Source organism: Giraffa tippelskirchi, chromosome 10 (genome assembly GCF_054371585.1).
Source record: "Giraffa tippelskirchi isolate mGirTip1 chromosome 10, T2T-mGirTip1v1.2.pri, whole genome shotgun sequence".
NCBI lineage: Eukaryota > Metazoa > Chordata > Mammalia > Artiodactyla > Giraffidae > Giraffa > Giraffa tippelskirchi.
This window is the reverse complement of record NC_137284.1, coordinates 155,918,245-155,937,080: the sequence shown is the minus strand read 5'-3', so window position 1 is coordinate 155,937,080 and position 18,836 is coordinate 155,918,245. Positions and strand designations below refer to the sequence as shown.

Here is an 18,836-nt window from a genome sequence, read left to right as displayed (position 1 = left end):
CTCGTTAGTACTAGTGCCATCTGGGAAGCCAGAGGTGTTTAAGGGAGAAAAATAGGAAAAGAAGGAGAAGAAGGTCTACAGTAAGTACAGGGAAAAAAAAAAGCCGGAGTGTGGGGCCAGCGGACCCTGGCTGTAACCTGAGTGGTCTTGTGTGGTCCTTTCCTGTCTCTGGGCCTCAGTTTCCTTCTTCAGTGAAGTGAGGAGAGTTGGATCTCCAAGGTCCCTTCTATTCTAGGGTTTATTTCTACAAGAGCATCTTTGGGGCAGCAGTGGATCGGAGTAGGGGTGAGGGGAGAAGGTTCAAGGTGAAAAGGTGGTAGGGAAAGGCAGGCACCTGTGGGCAGGGAGAGGGCTGTGGCAGACCCAGCATCTTCGCTGAGGGGTCTTCATCCCTTCTGTACACCACCCTCCCACCCCCACCTGCTGGGGCTCTCCTCCCTCTGGCCCTCAGTGGGTGGGGGGTGGAGGGTGAAAGGGATGCAGCCTCCTGCCCCTGGCGGAAGGCCACCCACGGGCTTCAAGGGGGACCCTAGGGAGCTCAGGATGACCATGCCACCGAGTGCTGGGAGCCCCAGGGTGCTCACCAAAAAAGCTGTGTAAGGATTGTGTGAATAAAGGTCAAAGCGTGTGGCCCGTGTCTTGAGAGCCAAGGGAGGGGAGTCGGCTGGACCAGCACGAGAGGGTCCTGTGCTGGGCAGGGGCCCCCCTGGGGGGCTGGTTTTGAGTTTCCTTTCTCCCTTTTCGCCTTTTCATCTTCCCCAGGGGAAGTGGTCTCTTTATCCTAAGGTACCCCCAATGGACAGAGGACTTCCTCCTCGATTTCCAGGTAGCGATGGCATGGGAGACCCCCAGGGTCACCCAGGGAGATGGGGGTCAGTGCCAAGCTGGGCTGCCCGCAAGCTGAGCCCTCTGTCCCCAGCGCAGAGCATCCCTGGCGGGGATGCCTCACGGAGGAGGAGGTGTTCTCTGCCATTGTTGGAGACCCCTAGCTTGAATTTGGAAGTGGGAAGGTACGGGGGGGTAGTTGGTGACATTTGGAAGGCAGGGCTCCCTCTCGCCCTACCTCTGGGGTCAGAGCCTGGGCTGCTGGAGGCTAGCGCCGTGAAGCACAGGACGCATGAGAAAGGCTGAGAGATGGCACCTTGAGATTGCCCGCCCCACCCCGACCCCTGCAACACGGCGTCACACCTTGGCCAAAGCCGCCCCCCCTCGGGGCTCCATTTCCCTTCACCTCGGAAACTGTGGGTTGGACTCCACGTCCGGGTGGTCCCTTCAGCCCTGCCGCCCGTCCAGCTCTTGGGGGGAAGCTCTGAGCTCTGCCCTGAACCCCTCCTCCAGGCTCCTCCCTAATTCCCCTGCCTGAGGCCTTCCTTGGCAAGGCTTGGATGTCCAGGCTATTTATGGTCTATGGATGGGCTATTTATGGCGTGGCCTCTGTATGCTCCCTGCTCCTCCGGCCCCCCCAATCCCCCAGGGCCTGAGCCTGACTTCAGCCCAGCACCCACCCACCCCGACCGCCAGCAGCATCGCCCAGGGTCCTGCTCTCGCCCTGAAAGTGGCCATGCCCGGAAACAGGAGCTCCCCTCCCCAGCGGGGACACCGTCTGGGATGCCTCCCCTTGGCCCCGGCTGGCCAAGTCTGGGGGACCCGGTCCCACGCAGCCCGGGAGCACCCTGGGCCCCTGCCGCTGCTGTGCCCAGACATGGCGCTGCAGAACGCCCTGTACACGGGTGACCTGGCACGGCTGCAGGAGCTGTTCCCCCCGTACAGCACAGCCGACCTGCTGCTGGAGCGCCGGGCGGCGGAGCCTCGCTGGAGCAGCCACCAGAGGGGTGAGGGGCTGCCGGACAGGGCTGAGGGCAGGGGGTCTGGGCGGTGGTACCCAGCACTTGTGGATAAGGAGCGGGCCCCAGGGCTGTTTCCCTCCCAGCCTGAAGCTTGCCTAAACCTTGGCCCGGGAGATAAGTCATGTGGAGCCCAGAATAGCTCCTGCTGAAGCCCAGTGAGTGGCCAGGTCAGGCTCAGAGACACCGAGGACCCAGAGACGCTGGCCCGTCCCCCTCCTCCTCCTCTTGGGCCCCTGCCTCCCCTCCCCTGACCCCCCTCCACCCACGCTCACACCCTGCCCTCATGAGCTGGTCCCCAGAAGAGTGCAGGGGTCAGGGCGAGCCCCCTGGTGAAAGACACGCCCTCTGTGCCAGGCTGGTGGAGAAGCCCCGCGGAGGGTCCCCAGAGTCTGGCCCGGGACCCATCGTCACCCGCACGGCCTCGGGACCTGCCCTGGCCTTCTGGCGGGCGCTGCTGGCCGGGGATGTGGGCTCCGTCTCCCACATTCTGGCCGACTCCAGCAACGGCCTGGCTCCGGATTCCATCTTTGATACCAGCGACCCAGAGCGATGGCGAGATTTCCGCTTCAACATCCGCGCTCTGAGTATGGGCCAGGGTTGTGGGGGGGAGTCGGGGCTCCGAGCGGGGGGTGGGAGGGAAGCCTGGGAAGGAGCCCTGGGCTCTGTCTTCCAGGCCTCTGCCCACCTTCCACCCCCCACCCCCCACTGCCTGGCAGCTCTTTGTCTCTGCCCAGGCTCTGAGGCCCCGTGTCCCCATCTCCCCCTAGGACTCTGGTCGCTGACCTATGAAGAGGAGCTGACCACCCCCCTGCACGTGGCGGCCAGCCGGGGCCACGTGGAAATCCTGCGGCTGCTGCTGAGGCGGCGGGCAAGGCCCGACGGTGCCCCTGGGGGCCGCACCGCCCTGCATGAGGCCTGTGCTACGGGCCATGCCGCCTGCGTCCACGTGTTGCTGGTGGCGGGAGCTGACCCTAACATCCCTGACCAGGATGGGAGGCGCCCCTTGCACCTCTGTGGGGGCGCTGGCAGCCTTGAGTGAGTGACTCCTCACCCTGACCACCCCACTCCCCTCTTAAGGGAGAGGCAGAGACAGCCGCAGGGAGGGTGAGGGGGCCTGTCTGGGCCTGGCAGCTCCGGTGAGCTGGTCGGAGTGGACTTTAGGATGGCCTGTGCTTGAAACGGTTTCTGCTTCCCCAGTGCAGGAGGAGGGCTGTGGCAGGGCCCGCCTGCATGGCCTGCATTGGGGAAGCTGTGTATCCATTATGAGGAGGTGGTTAAGGTTTTCATTTTTCTGAGCTTATCCTACGTCCCAGGCACTGTGGCTAAGAAGTACAACACACGGCCCTGTAACTAAGGCCCGATCCTGCCCTCAGGGAACTGACTGGCCAGTCATCCAGACAGGCTGTGGAGGACAGAAGACCCCCAGTTGGAGCTTGTGGTTGTCCTTGAGGGCAGGGTCTGGTTTGCAACTTGGCAGGTCTGGCGTTTCCATGTTGGCAGGCACCCTCAGATCAGTGGGCTCAGGGACTGAACCCAACTGACCAAACTCACAAGAAACTGATGGCTATACCCAAATGTGACCCTGTGTTATTTACCGTAGGGGATATTCATTTACAGTGACCCAAATAATTATGCCGTATGTGTCGGGGGCCTCAGAGAATAACTTCTCACAATTTTTTTGATGAGTCTGGAATCCCAGCAAAGGAAAACTAGGCAAATCTGTGTACTAACTGTACCTACAATGGAGGTCTTCTCTCTACTGACTATACACCTGTCAATTTTCACATCTTGTCCCTGAATGGCACCAAATTTTTGATCCTTGGGCTCCCTTTTTTGGGCCTTCTCCCTCCTATTAACCTCATTGGCCTTCAGAGGATTCTATTGACTTACTCATATTATGTTTGAAGATGTATCTACGACAGCATGGTCCAATAGAAATATATCATGGGTCACATATGTAATTTAAAATTTTCTGTTCTTGTTCAGTCGCTAAGTGGTGTCTGACTCTTTGCAACCCCATAGACTGCAGCATGCCAGGCTTCCCTGTTTTTAACTATCTCCTGGAGCTTATTCAGACTCATGTCCATTGAGTTGGTGATGCCATCCAGCCATCTCATCCTCTACTGTCCCCTTCTCCTCCTGCCTTCAATCTTTCCCAGTATCAGGCTCTTTTCCAATGAGTCAGCTCTTCGCATCAGGTGGCCAAGGTATTGGAGCTTCAGCTTCAGCATCAGTCCTTCCAGTAAATATTCAGGGTTTATTTCCTTTAGGGTTGACTGGTTTGATCTCCTTGCAGTCCAAGGGACCCTCAATAGCACCACAGTTTGAAAGTATCAATTCTTTGGAGCTCAGCCTTCTTTATGGTCCAACTCTCACATTCATACATGACTACTGGAAAAACCATAGCTCTGACTATATGGACCTTTGTCGGCAAAGTGATGTCTCTGCTTTTTAATACTCTGTCTAGGTTTATCATAGCTTTGCTTTCAAGAATCAAGTGTCTTTTAATTGATATGAAAAAGAAACAGGTGAAATTCATTTTTACATAGTGGTAAATTACATGTAACATAAAAATTTCCATCTTAACTGTTACTCAGTGTCCAGTTCAGTAGCACTAAGTACATTCACACAGTTGTGCAACCAGAAGGACCATCTAACCCCTGAACTTTTAAATCTTGCAAGACTGAAATTCTGTATCCTTTGAACAATAACTTCCCACCCCTCCCCCAAGCCCCTAGCAACTACCCTCTACTTTTGGACTCTATGAATTGGAATGGTCTCCGCACCTCTAATGAGTGGAATAATACAGTATCTGTCTTGTTGTGACTGGCTTATTTCATTTAGCATAATGTCCTCAGACTCATCCAAGTTGTAGCAGGTAACAGAATTTCCTTGCCTTAAAGGCTTGAATAATATTCCATGGAATATGTCATATTTTATTTATCCAGTCATCTATTGATGGACATGTAGGTTGCTTCCATGTTTTGGCTATTGTAAATAATGCTGCCATGAACATGAGCATATAAATATCTGTGAATCAAGTGAAATTAATTTTAATAATATATTTTAATTAACACAATGTATCCACAATATTATCATTTCAACATGGAACCAATATAAAAAGAACATATGAGATATTTTACATTCTTTTTTTGTACCAGGTCTTCAAAGTTGGTGTGTATTTTGCACTTACAGCACATCTCAGTCAGGACTAGCCATCCAGTAAGTGCTTGGTGGCCACACGTGGCTGGTGGCCACGGAATCGGACAATGCCATTCTGTGAAGTCCCACATTTTTAGTGAAGTCCTTGTGTTCCAGCCCAGGCTCCCTGAGATCACACTTGGTGATAATCATTCCTTTTTTAAAAAAGCAAAGGGAAACTGTTAGTTGCTCAGTCGTGTCTGACCCTTGTAACCCCATGGACTGTAGCCTGCCAGGCTCCTCTGTCCATGGAACTCTCCAGGCAAGAATACTGGAGTGGGTAGCCATTCCCTTCTCCAGGGGATCTTCCTGACCCGTGGATCAAACCCTGGTCCCCTACATTGCAGGCAGATTCTTTACCATCAGAACCACCAGGGAAGCCCCTTGATTAAGTACATAGATTTTAAAAATTATTATGGAGGGACTTCCCTGGTGATCCGGTGGCTAAGACTCTGTCCTCCCCATGCGGAGGGCCTGGGTTTGATCCCTGGTCAGGGAATCCCACGTGCTGTAACTAAGAGTTTTCATAGTACAACTTAAAGATCCTGATGTAGCAACTAAGATCCAGCTCAGCCAATAAATAAATCAGTAAGTAAATATTTTTTAATCATTATGGAGAATTTCAAACCTGTAGAAAGGTGGACAGGATAATATAATAAGCCCCATGATCCATCACCATCTATACCACCCACTTCCGCTGCCCATCACTGTTTTGAACTCTTAGCTGATAGCTTTTCAGGCATTGTCTCATACGCCACTCACAACAACCTCTTGGGTCTAGGTATTAGCAATTATCCCCTTTCTACAGTTCTGCTGGAGCTCAAAGAGACTGAGTTTCCTTAGCCTTGAATTTTGGGGCACTGGTCCTTGCAGTAATAGTAATACACAGTCTTCTGAGAGGACCGTTTTGCCGCAGATCTGGCCGGCCAATTTTGGTTTTGTTGGTCTTTCTCCCACCACCCCAATTTCCATGTGTGCCCACTTCCAGGCCCCTCCCCCCTCCAGTCCCAGCATGCAGAGCCCTCCAACCATCCTGCTGCCCCTGGACAGGAATGCTAGCTCTTCCCTCCCTGGCTGTGTGAACCCGCCAAGACCCTCCACCTTCATGGCCTCAGTTTCCTCATCTGAACCTGCCCTGGGAATGAACCAAGTCAGGGCACGTGGTGCCCGCAGAAGATGCCTGTTCTAACTGAGCAAAGGCTGCTGGCGCCTTGGCTCCTATCCAGGGTTTAGGGCACTTCTGCCAAGAGCATGGGGCTTGAGAGAGGGCACTGGAGATGCTGCAAAATGTTGCCAGGATCTTAGTGCCAGGCAGGCCGGAAGGGGACAGGCAGACAGCACCAGGGCCACCCAAGGGTGCCCCGGGATTTGCTTTGCTCACACCAGCAATCATGCAGGGGTGAAGGTCTGCACCGCGGTCTTCCTCCCGCATGGCTGTCTCGCCCTTACTAGGTGCGCCGAGCTGCTCTTGAAGTTTGGGGCGAAAGTGGATGGTCGGTCGGAGGAGGAGGAGGAGACCCCTCTGCATGTGGCCGCGCGGCTGGGCCACGTGGAGCTGGCGGACCTCCTCCTGAGACGCGGGGCCTGCCCCGATGCCCGCGATGCCGAAGGCTGGACCCCACTGCTGGCCGCCTGTGACGCCCGCTGCACGTCCCCCGCCGACGCCGAGGCCACCACGGCCCGCTGCCTCCAGCTGTGCCGCCTGCTGCTCTCCGCCGGGGCTGACCCCGACGCCGCCGACCAGGACAGGCAGCGGCCCCTGCATCTGGCCTGTCGCCGCGGCCACGCGGACGTCGTGGAGCTGCTCCTGGCCCGCGGCGTCGGCGCCAACGCCATGGACTACGGGGGACACACGGCCCTGCACTGCGCGCTGCAGGGCCCCGCCGCTGCCCTGGCCCAGAGCCCGGAGCGCACAGTGCGCGCGCTGCTCAATCACGGTGCCGTCCGCGTGTGGCCCGGGGCTCTCCCCAAGGTACCAGCTGGGGCCGGAAGGAGGGCCGCGAGAGCAGGGTGGGGGTGTGCGGAGACCCGGCCGGTGTGCCAGCTTGCTCTGGACGCAGGTAGCTCCAGACTGGGGGTCAGTACTTTGTCTTACATTCGTCAAGAAAGTCCAGCCCAGCAGGGCGCAAACCGCACACCAGCAGGAGGCGGGGAATATTTGCTTGTGCGCCTGAGCACATGTATTATCCACTGCGTGCTGTGCATACACACGTGTTTGCATGTGCGTGTGTGTATATGTGCGTGGGTGATGAATGTGAACCGAGGGCGGAAGGGCCAGACTCTAAAGGATCTGAAAAGACAGGAGGAGTCAGGTCAGATGTGGGCCCAAAGGGCTAGTTTCTTCCTCAGGGGAGAAAGCGGATGAATGAAGCATTTAGGAAGCTCCCCCAGCAGTGGGACCCGATCAGAGAGAAACTCCAGTCACACAAAACACTGGCCCGGGGCAGAGTGATAAGCCTGGTCTTGAGCTTCAAGGCCTCCTGACCATCCGCAGATGGACGTGAGAGCTTAGCAGAACATGCACCAGGGACTCCAGCAGCTGTTATGCTGGCACCAAAGAAAACACACTCACTGTCAGTTTCCAACCTCTGCCTTATATTTAACATTAATATCCCCGAGGCAGGTTCAGGCTGAAGACGTGTGCTATCGATGCCCTTGCAGGGGACCCTGTCCACGCTGTGCTGTGTCTGGAGAGGGCTATATAATATCGCGGAGGATGCTGGACCCGGGGGTGGGGACCCTGGTTCTCCGAGGGGCTGGGTCATGATAGGTGTAGGGCAGCAGGCTGTGTGCAGGTCCCTCGTCCGGCCTCTGGGCTTGAACCACCCAGCCCCGTCCAGTCCTGGACACTCTGCTGCTATCCCCACCTCTCCCCAACACTCATAAACCTAGAAGCATCTGTGTCGATTCCTAAGCAAGGCCAAATAATTAAACAGCCCGAGAGTTCGGCAGATTGGTCTCCCCTTTGGGAAAATACAAGAAAATCAACAATTAACACTAATTAATCTCCTATTAACACCAGATAATTAGGAGAGGAGCAATTCCCGGTAATCTGACAGTGGCTCTGAGAGCTAATGATTCCCCTTTGGGGAGGGGGTGGGAAGAGAAGGCAGAGCAGCGAACAGATATTCTGGGACGCCACTGCCCACCCCTGCAGCCCTGTTCTGTTCTCACTGCCCTGGGGACAGGCTAGCCCAGCAAAGTGGCCCCTGTGTCCCTTCATCTGGGCTCCACAGCATCGCAGGTGATCAAACAGTTGGCATTCGTCTCCCACAACCTGCAGCTGCTCTGGGATTGGCTGGGGTGCCTGTCCTCCAGCGCAGAGCTTTTCCCTGGCCCACTGGTGACCACTGTCAGCCCCCAGCCAGTCCTGCAGGAGCCACCATACTGGACTGGGTGCTCAGACTGGAGCCAGGGTCTGGCTGTGATGCTTGTTCATGTGACTCTAGGCAAGTCCTGGGATTCTTTGAACCCATGTTCCTTGCGTGTGATACAGTCTTGACCTCAGCTTAGCGGGAACAGCAGAAACAAACCCAGCCCTGACCACGCTCCAGACCTATGCTAAGGTGTGTTACCTACGGCATGGATTTCTTCAGTCCTCCCCACAACCCCTTGAGGGAGATGGCAACTGAGAACACAGGCTCTGGAGCCAAGGACACTACCTGTGTGACCATCAGCAAGTTGCTTAAATCTTTCCAGTTCTCCATTTTCCTCATCTTTACAACAGGGATGTAACAGTATGCCTGCTTCATGGGTTAGTGTGAGAACAAATGAGTCACATATATCAAGCCCTTTGGACAAGGCCTTACCTTGAGATGCTGCTCCTCGCCAGTTAGCCAGTATTGTTCTAAAGTTAAATAATGTAGATGAAAGCACCTGGGAAGCTGTTGGGCATGATCCCAACGGAGGGGACCCTTAGACAAGGGACAGACTGCTGCAGGTTAGAATAGCTACGGGAGGCTTCCTGGAGGGGGTGGGACCTGGGATGGGCAGGGCTTGGAGAGATGGAGGAGGAAGATACAGGTATTCCGGACGGAGGGCAGAGGCAGGACTCCCAGAGTGGCCTGGGAAGGGCAGAGAGCCTGGCATAAATGGCAGGCAATAGCAGCAGGTAAGAACAGGAAAGTTATACATAACCAGCCCGAAGCTCTAAGGAGGAGCGAGACCAAGAGGCCTGCTCCAGGCAGATGAGCTGGGGCGGTTCTGGTAAGCACTGCACAGATGCAGGGACAGAAGTAGAGGGCCTCCAGTGTGTGAGATGCTTTCTCCCTGGACAAGGCCTTCCACCTGCTCCCACTGCCCGGCGACATCCCGCACATGCAGCACTCCCAGCCTGCCAGGCAGAAAGGTCTCCTCTCCTTGCAGGCAGGGGTGTTAGAGACCCTAGTGTTACATGCAAGTGTGCGCAACTGGAGGGGGTTACATTCAGGAACGCTGCCCAAGAGACTGCACTCAGCTCTTGTCAGGTGTTACGAAAGGTCCAGGGCCACTGCCTGAGAAACAGCAAGAGACAGAGTGGCTGAAGCACGATTCGGCTTACATGTTTCACATGCAGGCATGGAGCAGATGATGGTGCCTGCGTATATCTGAACTGTGCATGGCTGACTTTCTGACTGTGGGGATGGTGCCCCAGTACAAGCTGCCTCCCAGCATGGCTCCCCTCTCACAGCACAGGCTACCTCCTCAGACAGGCCTTTCTTGACCACCCATCTAGGTCTGTGCCCTCCTGACCGCACTTAGCCCCGAGCCTATTTTCTTTGTAGCAGCGTATGTACGTAAGTGGCTATTTATGTGTTGTGTTCCTTCTTTTTTTAATATTTTTTTAAATTTGACTGCTTCGGGTGTTGTGGCACACAGGATCTTCATTGCATCATGTGGGATCTTTTGTCATGATGCATGCATTCTCTAATTGTGGCGTGCTGGCTCAGTCATTGCAGTGCACGGGCTCTTTTGTTGAGACACAGGTGTTCTCGGAGCACGCGGGCTTAGTGGTCCTGCAGTATGTGGGATCTTACTTCCCTGACCAGGGAGCAAACCCACATCCCCTGCATTGCAAGGTGGATTCTTAAACACTGGGGAATCCCGAGTTTTCGTTCAGAAAGAGAAGCTCCCAGCTGACAAGGACCTGTGTCTCACAGTGACCCTCAGTAAATATTTGTTAAAGGAAGAATGAAAGAATGAACCCGGCTCCAGCTTGATCCTAGGCCCACTCCCACATCAGGTGTCTGCTGGCCTCTTTCCTTCTTCTCAAATGCTCTCCTCACCTTTACAGCCCTCGCCTTGCCTCTCTGTGAATCCCTCCTGGACCACCCAGCACTCCTGTCCTGTCTCCACCCCTCCCCTGGCACCAATGGGTTCTGCCTTATACGTGATTGATCTTTCTGTCTGCTCAGGAGCTCCAGCCTCAGGTCAGGGACCCCTTTCCCACCCAGGAAGATGCAGCACAGGGCCTTGTAGAGGCAGACAGGAGAGCAGGATGAGGTAGTAGTTGAGGGCAAAGAACACACTGCAGGGCTTGGATGACTGCAACCACAATTCAGGCAAGTTACTTCTCTGTGCCTCAGCTTCCCTTGTCTGTAAAATGGGGACAACAATAGTCCATACCTGCAGGGCTGAGAATTGTCAACACACGTAAAGTACTAAGAAAATATCTGGCATAAATTATGCACAGTAGAAATGCTAGCTGTTGTATTGGTTTCCTGTCCTGGCCATAACAAAGTACTGCAAATTGTGGGGGGGGGCTTAAAACAATAGAGATGTATTCCCTTTCAGTTCTGGAGGCTGGACATTCGGAAAAATCCAAGTGTAGGTAGGGTTGGCTCCTTCCAGAAGCTCAGAAGGAGAATTTGTGCCAGGCCTGTCTCCTAACGTTGGGTGGTTGTCCACAGTCCTTGGCGTCCCTTGGCTTATAGACACATCACTCCAATCTCTGCCTCCATCATCAAATGACTTTCTCCTTGTGTGTCCGTCCGTTTTCTCTTATGAAGACAGTAGTCATATTGGATTAGAACCCACACTAATGACCTCATTTTTACCTTGATTACATCTGCAAAGACCCTATTTCTATGTAGGTCACATTTCTAGGTACTGGGATCAGGACGTCAATATATCTCTTGGGGGGCATAGTTCAACCCACAATAGCTGTTTCTTGGCTGGCTGGTCACTGGGCCTGTTCGGCTGGGGACCAGCCTCACGTGGTAACCCCTGGAGCACTGACGCAGCTCTGCCCCCTGCAGGTCCTGGAGCGCTGGTGCACGTCCCCGCGGACCATTGAGGTCCTGATGAACACCTACAGCGTCGTGAAGCTTCCTGAGGACGCCGTGGGCCTGGTGCCTCCTGAAACTCTGCAGGTCAGATTCTTGGGCCCTGAACACACAGTCACCCAGCCTGCCCCAAGAGACTTCTAGCTCCTAAAGGGAAGCCCTGTGGGTCCCCCCATTCTGCCCCCACAGAAGTTACTAAGAAAAAAAATCTCAGAGTGAATACCTGAAATGCTCCTGGCTTCTAAGAGGCTACTGGAGACTCCCACTGGCACCCCCACTTTAGAAGCAGGTGCTCCTTCCCCAGGGCTCCCTCTGAGCCCCTCATTCTGCCCCCAGAAGCACCGTCGTTTCTACTCCTCCCTCTTCGCCCTGGTGAGGCAGCCCAGATCACTGCAGCATCTGAGCCGCTGTGCGCTCCGTGCCCACCTGGCGGCCTGCCTGCCCCACGCCCTGCCCCGCCTGCCCCTGCCACCCCGCCTGCTCTGCTACCTGCAGCTGGATTTCGAGGATGTGCTCTACTAGGTAAGCCTGAGGCTCTGCGGACCGCTCCAGTTGCTGGGGGCCGGGGGGGCAGAAATGGGTTGTAGGCAAGATAAACGTGGCGGCAGGGCCCTAGACAGAACTCCCCAGGCCACCGGACCTCTCTGAATCCACCCCTCTCCTTCCAGATGTTCACTGCCTTTTGAGAGAGTCTGAAAGCAGATGCCTCAGACCCTAGGGGATGCCAGCCCACTGCTCACAGCGTCTGGGACTCGGGACTGAGTTGAACGGATTCAGGCCGAGGTGGCCCTCTCAGCAGGAGGCCCAACTCCACAGGGAGATGTGGGTGCTGTCATTCCCCCCAGGAGAGGCAGACAGACCAGGTGGCCAAGTGACATCTGATGGAGAGAGAGCTAGCTGCTGCTGCTAAGTCACTTCAGAGAGAGCTAGGCCTCATGGCAAATGATATATACTCTTCTAGGGGAGGGGGGTCTCCTGAGGCCTCCTCCAAACTGTCCAAACCCTGTGCTCACATTAAAAATATACAGGCCTGTGTTATTGGATGCTCTCTCCAATAGCCCCTCCTCTGAGCTGGCTGGCTCACAGGACTCGAGATGGGCAGATTTATGGGGTCCCCCTGGATCTGCCCCATGGTACCTGCTGTATCACCTGCCTTCTTTGGCCTCCACCAGCTACTGAGGGATCCCAGGCAGACCTGCCCCTCTGGCCACGACGTGGGGGAATAGCCATCAGGTGAGATAGTGTCAGAACAGGCCTGAAAGAGAGCCAGCGGGAGGACGGGGGAGCAAAGAGGCTTGGGTAAGGAGAATGAGGCTGTGGAATGAGGCCGGGCAGACAGTGGGGCAGGGCGGTACAGGCAGCCCTGGGCTTGGGCAGCGAAGTGAGGGCAGGAAGACAACCCGAGGTGGGTGCACAGGGCAGCCAGCTTGGCGTAACCCTGGACCAGGTGAGAGTGAAAGAGGCAGGTTTAGAAAAGCCAAAACAACTCTTCCTGCTGCCTGTTCCGTAAGTCGGATGTACACCTGGGTCCGGCCTCTCTTATAACTGCTCCTTCAATCAGGAGCTGAGCTGAGACGTAACACCCCTCGGTTCTAGTCCCAGCTTTGCCATCAACTTAAGGAACAGACGTCTCTTCCCTGCTCTGGACGCAAGCTTCTGCATCTGTCAAACAAGAGAGAATGAGAGGATCCCTGAGGGTCTTTGCAGTTTAAAGAACTTACAGGCAGTTTAAACTTTGCTACTTAGAGAACTTACAGGCAGCCCCAGCAGCCAGGAGCCCGTCTGCGACCACAGGAGGGAGGGGGCGTTGCTCGGAGCCACGGGGCAGCCAATCCAGTGCACGATGACCCGTGACGTCAAGGGTCGCCGGACAGATTTCCTAGCGGCCCGGAGTGCGCACGCGCCGGAGTTCGCAACTTTTCCCACCAGTCGCCGGGAGCGAGGCAGCTAGGGGAGGAGCCAAGAGGGTGCGAGGCGGAGGGGGCGTGGCCTGAGGGGGACCGGCGGCGCGAAGTCCTAGACGATCTCGAGATCGCGGAGGTGAGCGGGCCCTGATTCCCACCTGGCCTCACGGACCCTGGGCTGACTGTCCCGCGTGGGCTTCCAGCTGTAGGGCGCGGGCACAGCCGGACGGGAGGGGCCGCGCCTGGAGCCCAGGCCCACAAGCGGTCGGGGCGGGGGCTGCCTGAGGCCTGGCTCCTCGGCTGTACACGGTCCAGACTCGGTCAGATCCCGCAGAGCCCCCTCCCAGGGGAAGTCGGCGCAGACGAAGAGACGGGTCAGGAAGCAGTTTGGGGCAGGGTTGGGTTCCACTCATAGCTTGGGCACCCACTCACCCCCGGGAGCCCCATCTTATCCGGGCGCTGGACCTGGGCAGAGTGCCCCTTGTCCATTCATTAGTTCAGCAGGGGTTTGAGTGCCTCCCGTGGGCAGGACACCGGCCACACAAAGGCCTGGCTCTCCCATCCCCACTAGAAATTTCACTCCAATGGTGACAGAGACGGAGCAAACAGACGGAAAAGTTTCAGAGTGCTAAGACCTCCGCAGAGGGTTTCATTGGTGATTGTCCAAGAGTGGATCAGCCGCTGAGCGCAGGTGACATAGACACCTCCTCTTTGAGGCCTGAGTGACAAGGAGGAGCCAGCCATGTGAGTGAAGTGAGGGAGAGAGGGAAGTGACACGAACTGATGTGTATTTTGAAAGATGGCTCTGGCTGCTGGATGGCTTGGGGGAGGGGAGAGGTAGGGAGGAAGGGTGAGAGACCAGTTCAGAGGCTATTTCAGGAGTCCTGGCAGAGATGGAAAAGCAGTAGGTGAGACTTGGGACCCTTTCTGGAGACTCCATGGAACTTGTTGATGGAGTAGACCTGGAAGGCTGAAGGAAAGCATAGTCCAGGATGACTCCTCCGCCCTTTTATTGGCAGAGCAACACTGGATGGATGGTGAGACTAATTTGCTAAGGTGGGGACGATAAGAAAGGGGCAGATGGCAGAGGAATCAGAAAGTCTGTTTGGGAGATGTTAAGTTTGAACTGCTTATTACAGATAGCAAAGAAGCTGTGTGACATGGTCATTTAAATCTATGAATTTGGAATCCAAGGATGAGGACAGGCCTAGGAATATAAATGGGGGGGAATGCATGTGTTTGCCTGTGAAAAATATTTAAAGCTCTGTCCCAAGAGAATCCTGACTCTCAAGGGGACGACTTTTCTGAGAAAGTCCTGTTTATGCATTTTGATGGAAATTCTAGTTCATTTGCATCCACGTCATTCATTTTGTGCTTCCTGAGTCCCAGGTTTTAGGCACTAGATACAGGGCTGTGAATGAGATCTGCTCCCACCCTAGTCTGAGAATTTTACATCTAGTCCGAGGAACAAGTGTGTGAATACCGAGTTCAGATACAAGGGGTAATGTAATGAATGCAAAAGAGTTGTGGGAGCAGGATTTGAGGGCCTGAGGAGGAGGGAGAGCAGGAGCAGCAGGGGGTCCGGGGAAGACTTCGCAAAAATGGGAGTGCCTCCCCAAAAGTGGTAAGAAGGGGGGAGGATTTCTGGCCATATCTGGAGAGCACTGGTTCATGCAGGAGGCCTTTTAAGAATGTAGGGCATAAGGGAAGAAAGGCGGTGTGGAATGGTCAATACGGGAGGCTGCTGGCCAGCTTCGCGCGTTCTCCCCTTAGCAGGGCAGTGTTAGGAAGGTCCTTTCTGGGGTTAGACATCCAGACACTTCTTGCAAGCCAGGGAGCTTCCTCCTCAGCCTCCTGGCTGCGGGTCCCGCGGGCCCAGAACCTCTCCCCGGTAATTGCTTTCCGTAATGTGTTTGCTCCAAACCAATTTCACGCCTCCGTGAGGACTCCGCCCTGCACTGGAGCGCGGACCTCCCCACCACCAGCCTACCCGCGTGTATCACGTGCGTGGCACACAATCGGCACACATTTAACCCAACGATATGCAGAGTTCAAGTACCTGGATACAGCCAACATACATGAAACTACACGTGTGTATGCTAGGCTCTAAGACCCTCGTGTACAACGGTCCCCCGCCCCTCCCGCCCCAACCAATGCACTCACAGTGAAGACCCCTGCAGCTCCCAGCGCGCTGGCCCTTGGACGACTCACCTGGTGCTGTTCCTTTGCCCTCCGCGCGTCTCCCGGACTAACGCCAGGGGGCGCTGCAGCACTCCGCGCCTCCTTCGCCGTGACGCAGTTGCGCGCTGCTGCCACCAGAGGGTACCCGCGGACAGAGCCCGAAGCTTCCCCCGCCCCGTCAGTGGACACTCGCCCGCCAATGAGGGAGGCGAGGGTGTATTTGGATTTGAGGATTTGACTTAAGAGTACTTCGGGTTTTTTTCTGGGTGCTGGTTCCCAGTCCGTGAACGGGAGGCCAGATGAGGAGGTCGGCACAGGCACACTCAGAGAGGGTAGATTCAAAATAAAATTCTTCGGTCAGAGAATTTCCCCAATTGGTGAGTAGTTAGATGGGACAAGTCAGCACGTGGGCAGCCAAAGAAGCACTTTATTCCATTTTAGACGATGAGGGGAGGTGCTTACCCATACGGGTCTGTCCAGGGATTCAGTAGGAGAACCAGAGAGTTTTCTTGGTAAAGAAAGGAGGCGGTTCCCTTCAGGTTTGGGAGTGACAGCTTCTGTCCTTGGTACTGATGGGAGAGTTAGAAGCTGTGTTTGGAGAGCCACCGATAGGAAGAACGTCCATAATCGACCACTCTGCTTTCCTTTGTCCAGTTAGTGAAGGAAGAACTCATTTTGAAGGGTATTTCCTTATATTCACGTGAGTGTTGCAGGAGCTTTCTGACAAGGCAGGGTGCATGCTCAGTCGCTCAGTTGTGTCTGACTCTTTTCGACCCTTTGGACTGTAGCTCACCAGGCTCCTCTGTCCATGGGATTATCCTGGCAAGAATACTGGGGTGGGTTGCCATTTCCTCCTCTAGGGGATCTTCCCCACCCAGGGATCGAACACGCCTCTCCTGCGTCTCCTTCACTGCAGGCGGGTTCTTTACCACTGTGCCACCTGGGAAGCTCAGAGTAGATATTAATTGCTCTCGCTCATGGATGGAGAAGTTAAGTCAAAAGGGGGCCAAGATCATATGGCCTAGAGAGGAGTCAGAACAGGAACTTAACTTTGGGGGGTTTTTTTTGTTGTTTTTTTTTATCCAGCCAGTGCTCTTTTCCATTTACCATGCAGCCTCAGTTCCATGGTCCATGAAAGGGCAGGAAAAGGAAATGGGCTGCTTCAGTTGCCACTATGTATGTGAGGGTTTTGTTCTAATTCAGCTACTGAATGTCAAGGACTGTGCAGAAGTCACACTTCATGACCCCAGCATGGCAAGGGAACAGATTGAGGATAAAAATGGATTACCAAATACGGTATCTCACAAACACACACCACACCAGAGCCATACAAAGCCCCAGAGGTCTCATGCGCCTTATTTCAGAGTTGGTGGCCCACTGGGACTTGTTGGCAACAAGCTTTTAAGCCTGTACGCTCTATGACAGCTTGAGCAGAGAATTCCACTTTACAGAGTGTAGTTCTGGGCAGTGCATTCTTGGCTTGAACTAGATGACCTACCTCTTCAAGATCAGAGGGTCTTTTACCTTGAAGCCTTGACAACACATGATCCATTTCATCCCATCAAAAAGTGACAGACTTATTAAAGTGGCCCTTTACTGGGGGGACTAGTGGGGGGTGCTAGTCAGGGAGGAGATTTCAATACATATACTTTTGAACTTTTGGAATTTTGTGTTTGGTGGTTTTCTTACGTATGTAAAAGGTGAATGTAGTTACTTTAAAAAAAATGGCTCTTCCTTCATGCTGTATTTTATTGGTAGTGTTAATGCTCATACAGCTTTAATTTCAGTGATTGTAGCCCAAAAGTTGCCTTGGTAATTTTTCAAGTCAATAAGCCTCTATTATCTACCCAACACTGTAAAGTCATCACCCCAAGTACTGACCTCTCATTTTTTAATACACTTTTGAAGTCTGGTCTTCCATGTGGGTACTATGCAGTACTCAGTAAATGTTACAAAGGGTTCTGAATACCTTTAGGAGGATGGACAAGTATTATCCTTGTACTTTAGTAGTGACTGGTGTTCACAGACTTGAGTTAAGGCACCTCTTCTTTCTCCATGGTGACATCGTCCCTCCAGACTCATCTCTCAGAAGTTTCAAAACAGAGCCCGAGACAGATCAGGACTGTGTCGAAACCACACCCTTCTCCCTCCACCTCTCTGATGCACTGCCGGTCAAGCACGACCAAAGAAAGTCCCACCCTCTTCTGTCCCCCTTTGGTGACAGTGTCTTTCAGGGTGCGGACTTGAATACATCAGCCTGACACGAGCCAACACAACACTCCCACCGTACAACACTCCCACCGTGAATAAAGTTTCCTGAGATCCAGAGTTCCCACCTGCCTTGCCTTCTGTCCAAACGCTGAGACTCCAGTGTGGGTTTTCCTCCTCCCCAGAACCAGATAACTTTCTTCTATTTAGACTGCATCTTCCTAAACTCTCCTGCTTCTGCTACTGTGAATTTCAGCTTGCTTGGCTCTCCCTGGCCCCACCCGAATAACAGTGAGAAGACGACCTTCATTTAGCTGGCCAGGCTTGCTCTCTGTCCTGAGGCTCGGGTCACTTTTCTTCTGGTGACTTGCCCGACTTAAGTCTTTCTTGCCCACTGACCTGAGGCTGCTATCCAGCAGAAGAGCCTGATGACTTTTGCCTCTAGATTGACAACGCTACTTCTGGAAATCAGGAGGAAGGGGGGGGAGGGTAAAAGGCGCGCCATTCCCGTGTCTGAGAAGGGGGGAGGTGAGCACAGTCATCTGCAATTAGCGGATAATTAGCGCCGCTGACCCTTGGGGCTCATCAGCGCTCCCGGGGCCAGCCCCCAGCAATCAGCCAGGGCAGGTCGAGAGTGTCAGGCCCGGGAATGAATAGGGCTCATCAGCGGCGCGGGAGTCGGGGAGCCAATCAGGGAAATTAATAGCGGAAGAGAGGGAGAGCGAGCGAGGGAGGGAAACCCGGACGGACAGACAGACAAGAGAGACCGATGTAGGCGAGAAATGAGGGGGCAAATAGAATAAGGTGGATGGGATAGGGAGTGAGAAACAGGAGCCTTAAAATAGGAATTGGGATAGAAAGGAGGGCGGGAAAGGACGAAAAGGATGGGAAGATGGAGGGAGCAGGGCGGGAGGAACGGTGAGTACTTGGTACACGGCGGACACTGGAGGAAATCACCCACGGAGGCCAGGGTGAGGGACCCGGGGAGTCCGCGGCGGAGGGGGGGTGAGGAGGAGCCAGTGACGAGGGGCACCGCCGGGAGCGAGAGTGAACCGGGTCTCTCGAGGACCAAAAGGACCCCCCCACACACCTAGAAGAGCGGTCCAGAGTCGCGGGACCGCGGACGAGCGCGCCCCCTGCCGTCCGCGCCTCGCCGCCCGAGGTGGCGCCCGCCGCGTGGTCCGCCCCGGGGGACCCGGGAGGGGGCGTCGCGGGGCGGGCGGCAGGCCACG

The 18,836-nt window shown here is 54.8% G+C and overlaps 1 protein-coding gene across 5 annotated transcripts in view; it reads left to right on the top strand.

The window, feature by feature from the left end:
- Positions 1-1,408: 1,408 nt before the first annotated feature.
- Positions 1,409-18,836, top strand: part of ASB10 (ankyrin repeat and SOCS box containing 10) — a 40,449-nt gene continuing 23,021 nt past the window's right edge. For 2 of the 5 annotated variants that reach the window (XM_081533441.1, XM_081533443.1), the window contains exons 1-5: positions 1,789-2,431; positions 2,615-2,882; positions 6,501-7,020; positions 11,285-11,398; positions 11,648-11,833. In XM_081533441.1, coding sequence (XP_081389567.1) covers positions 2,131-2,431; positions 2,615-2,882; positions 6,501-7,020; positions 11,285-11,398; positions 11,648-11,833 — 1,389 coding nt within the window. In that variant the 5' untranslated portion in view covers positions 1,789-2,130. Of the gene's footprint in view, positions 2,432-2,614; positions 2,883-6,500; positions 7,021-11,284; positions 11,399-11,647; positions 11,834-11,979; positions 12,355-18,836 lie in introns of those variants that run through there. The other 3 variants (XM_081533444.1, XM_081533440.1, XM_081533445.1) reach the window with 3 other exon arrangements.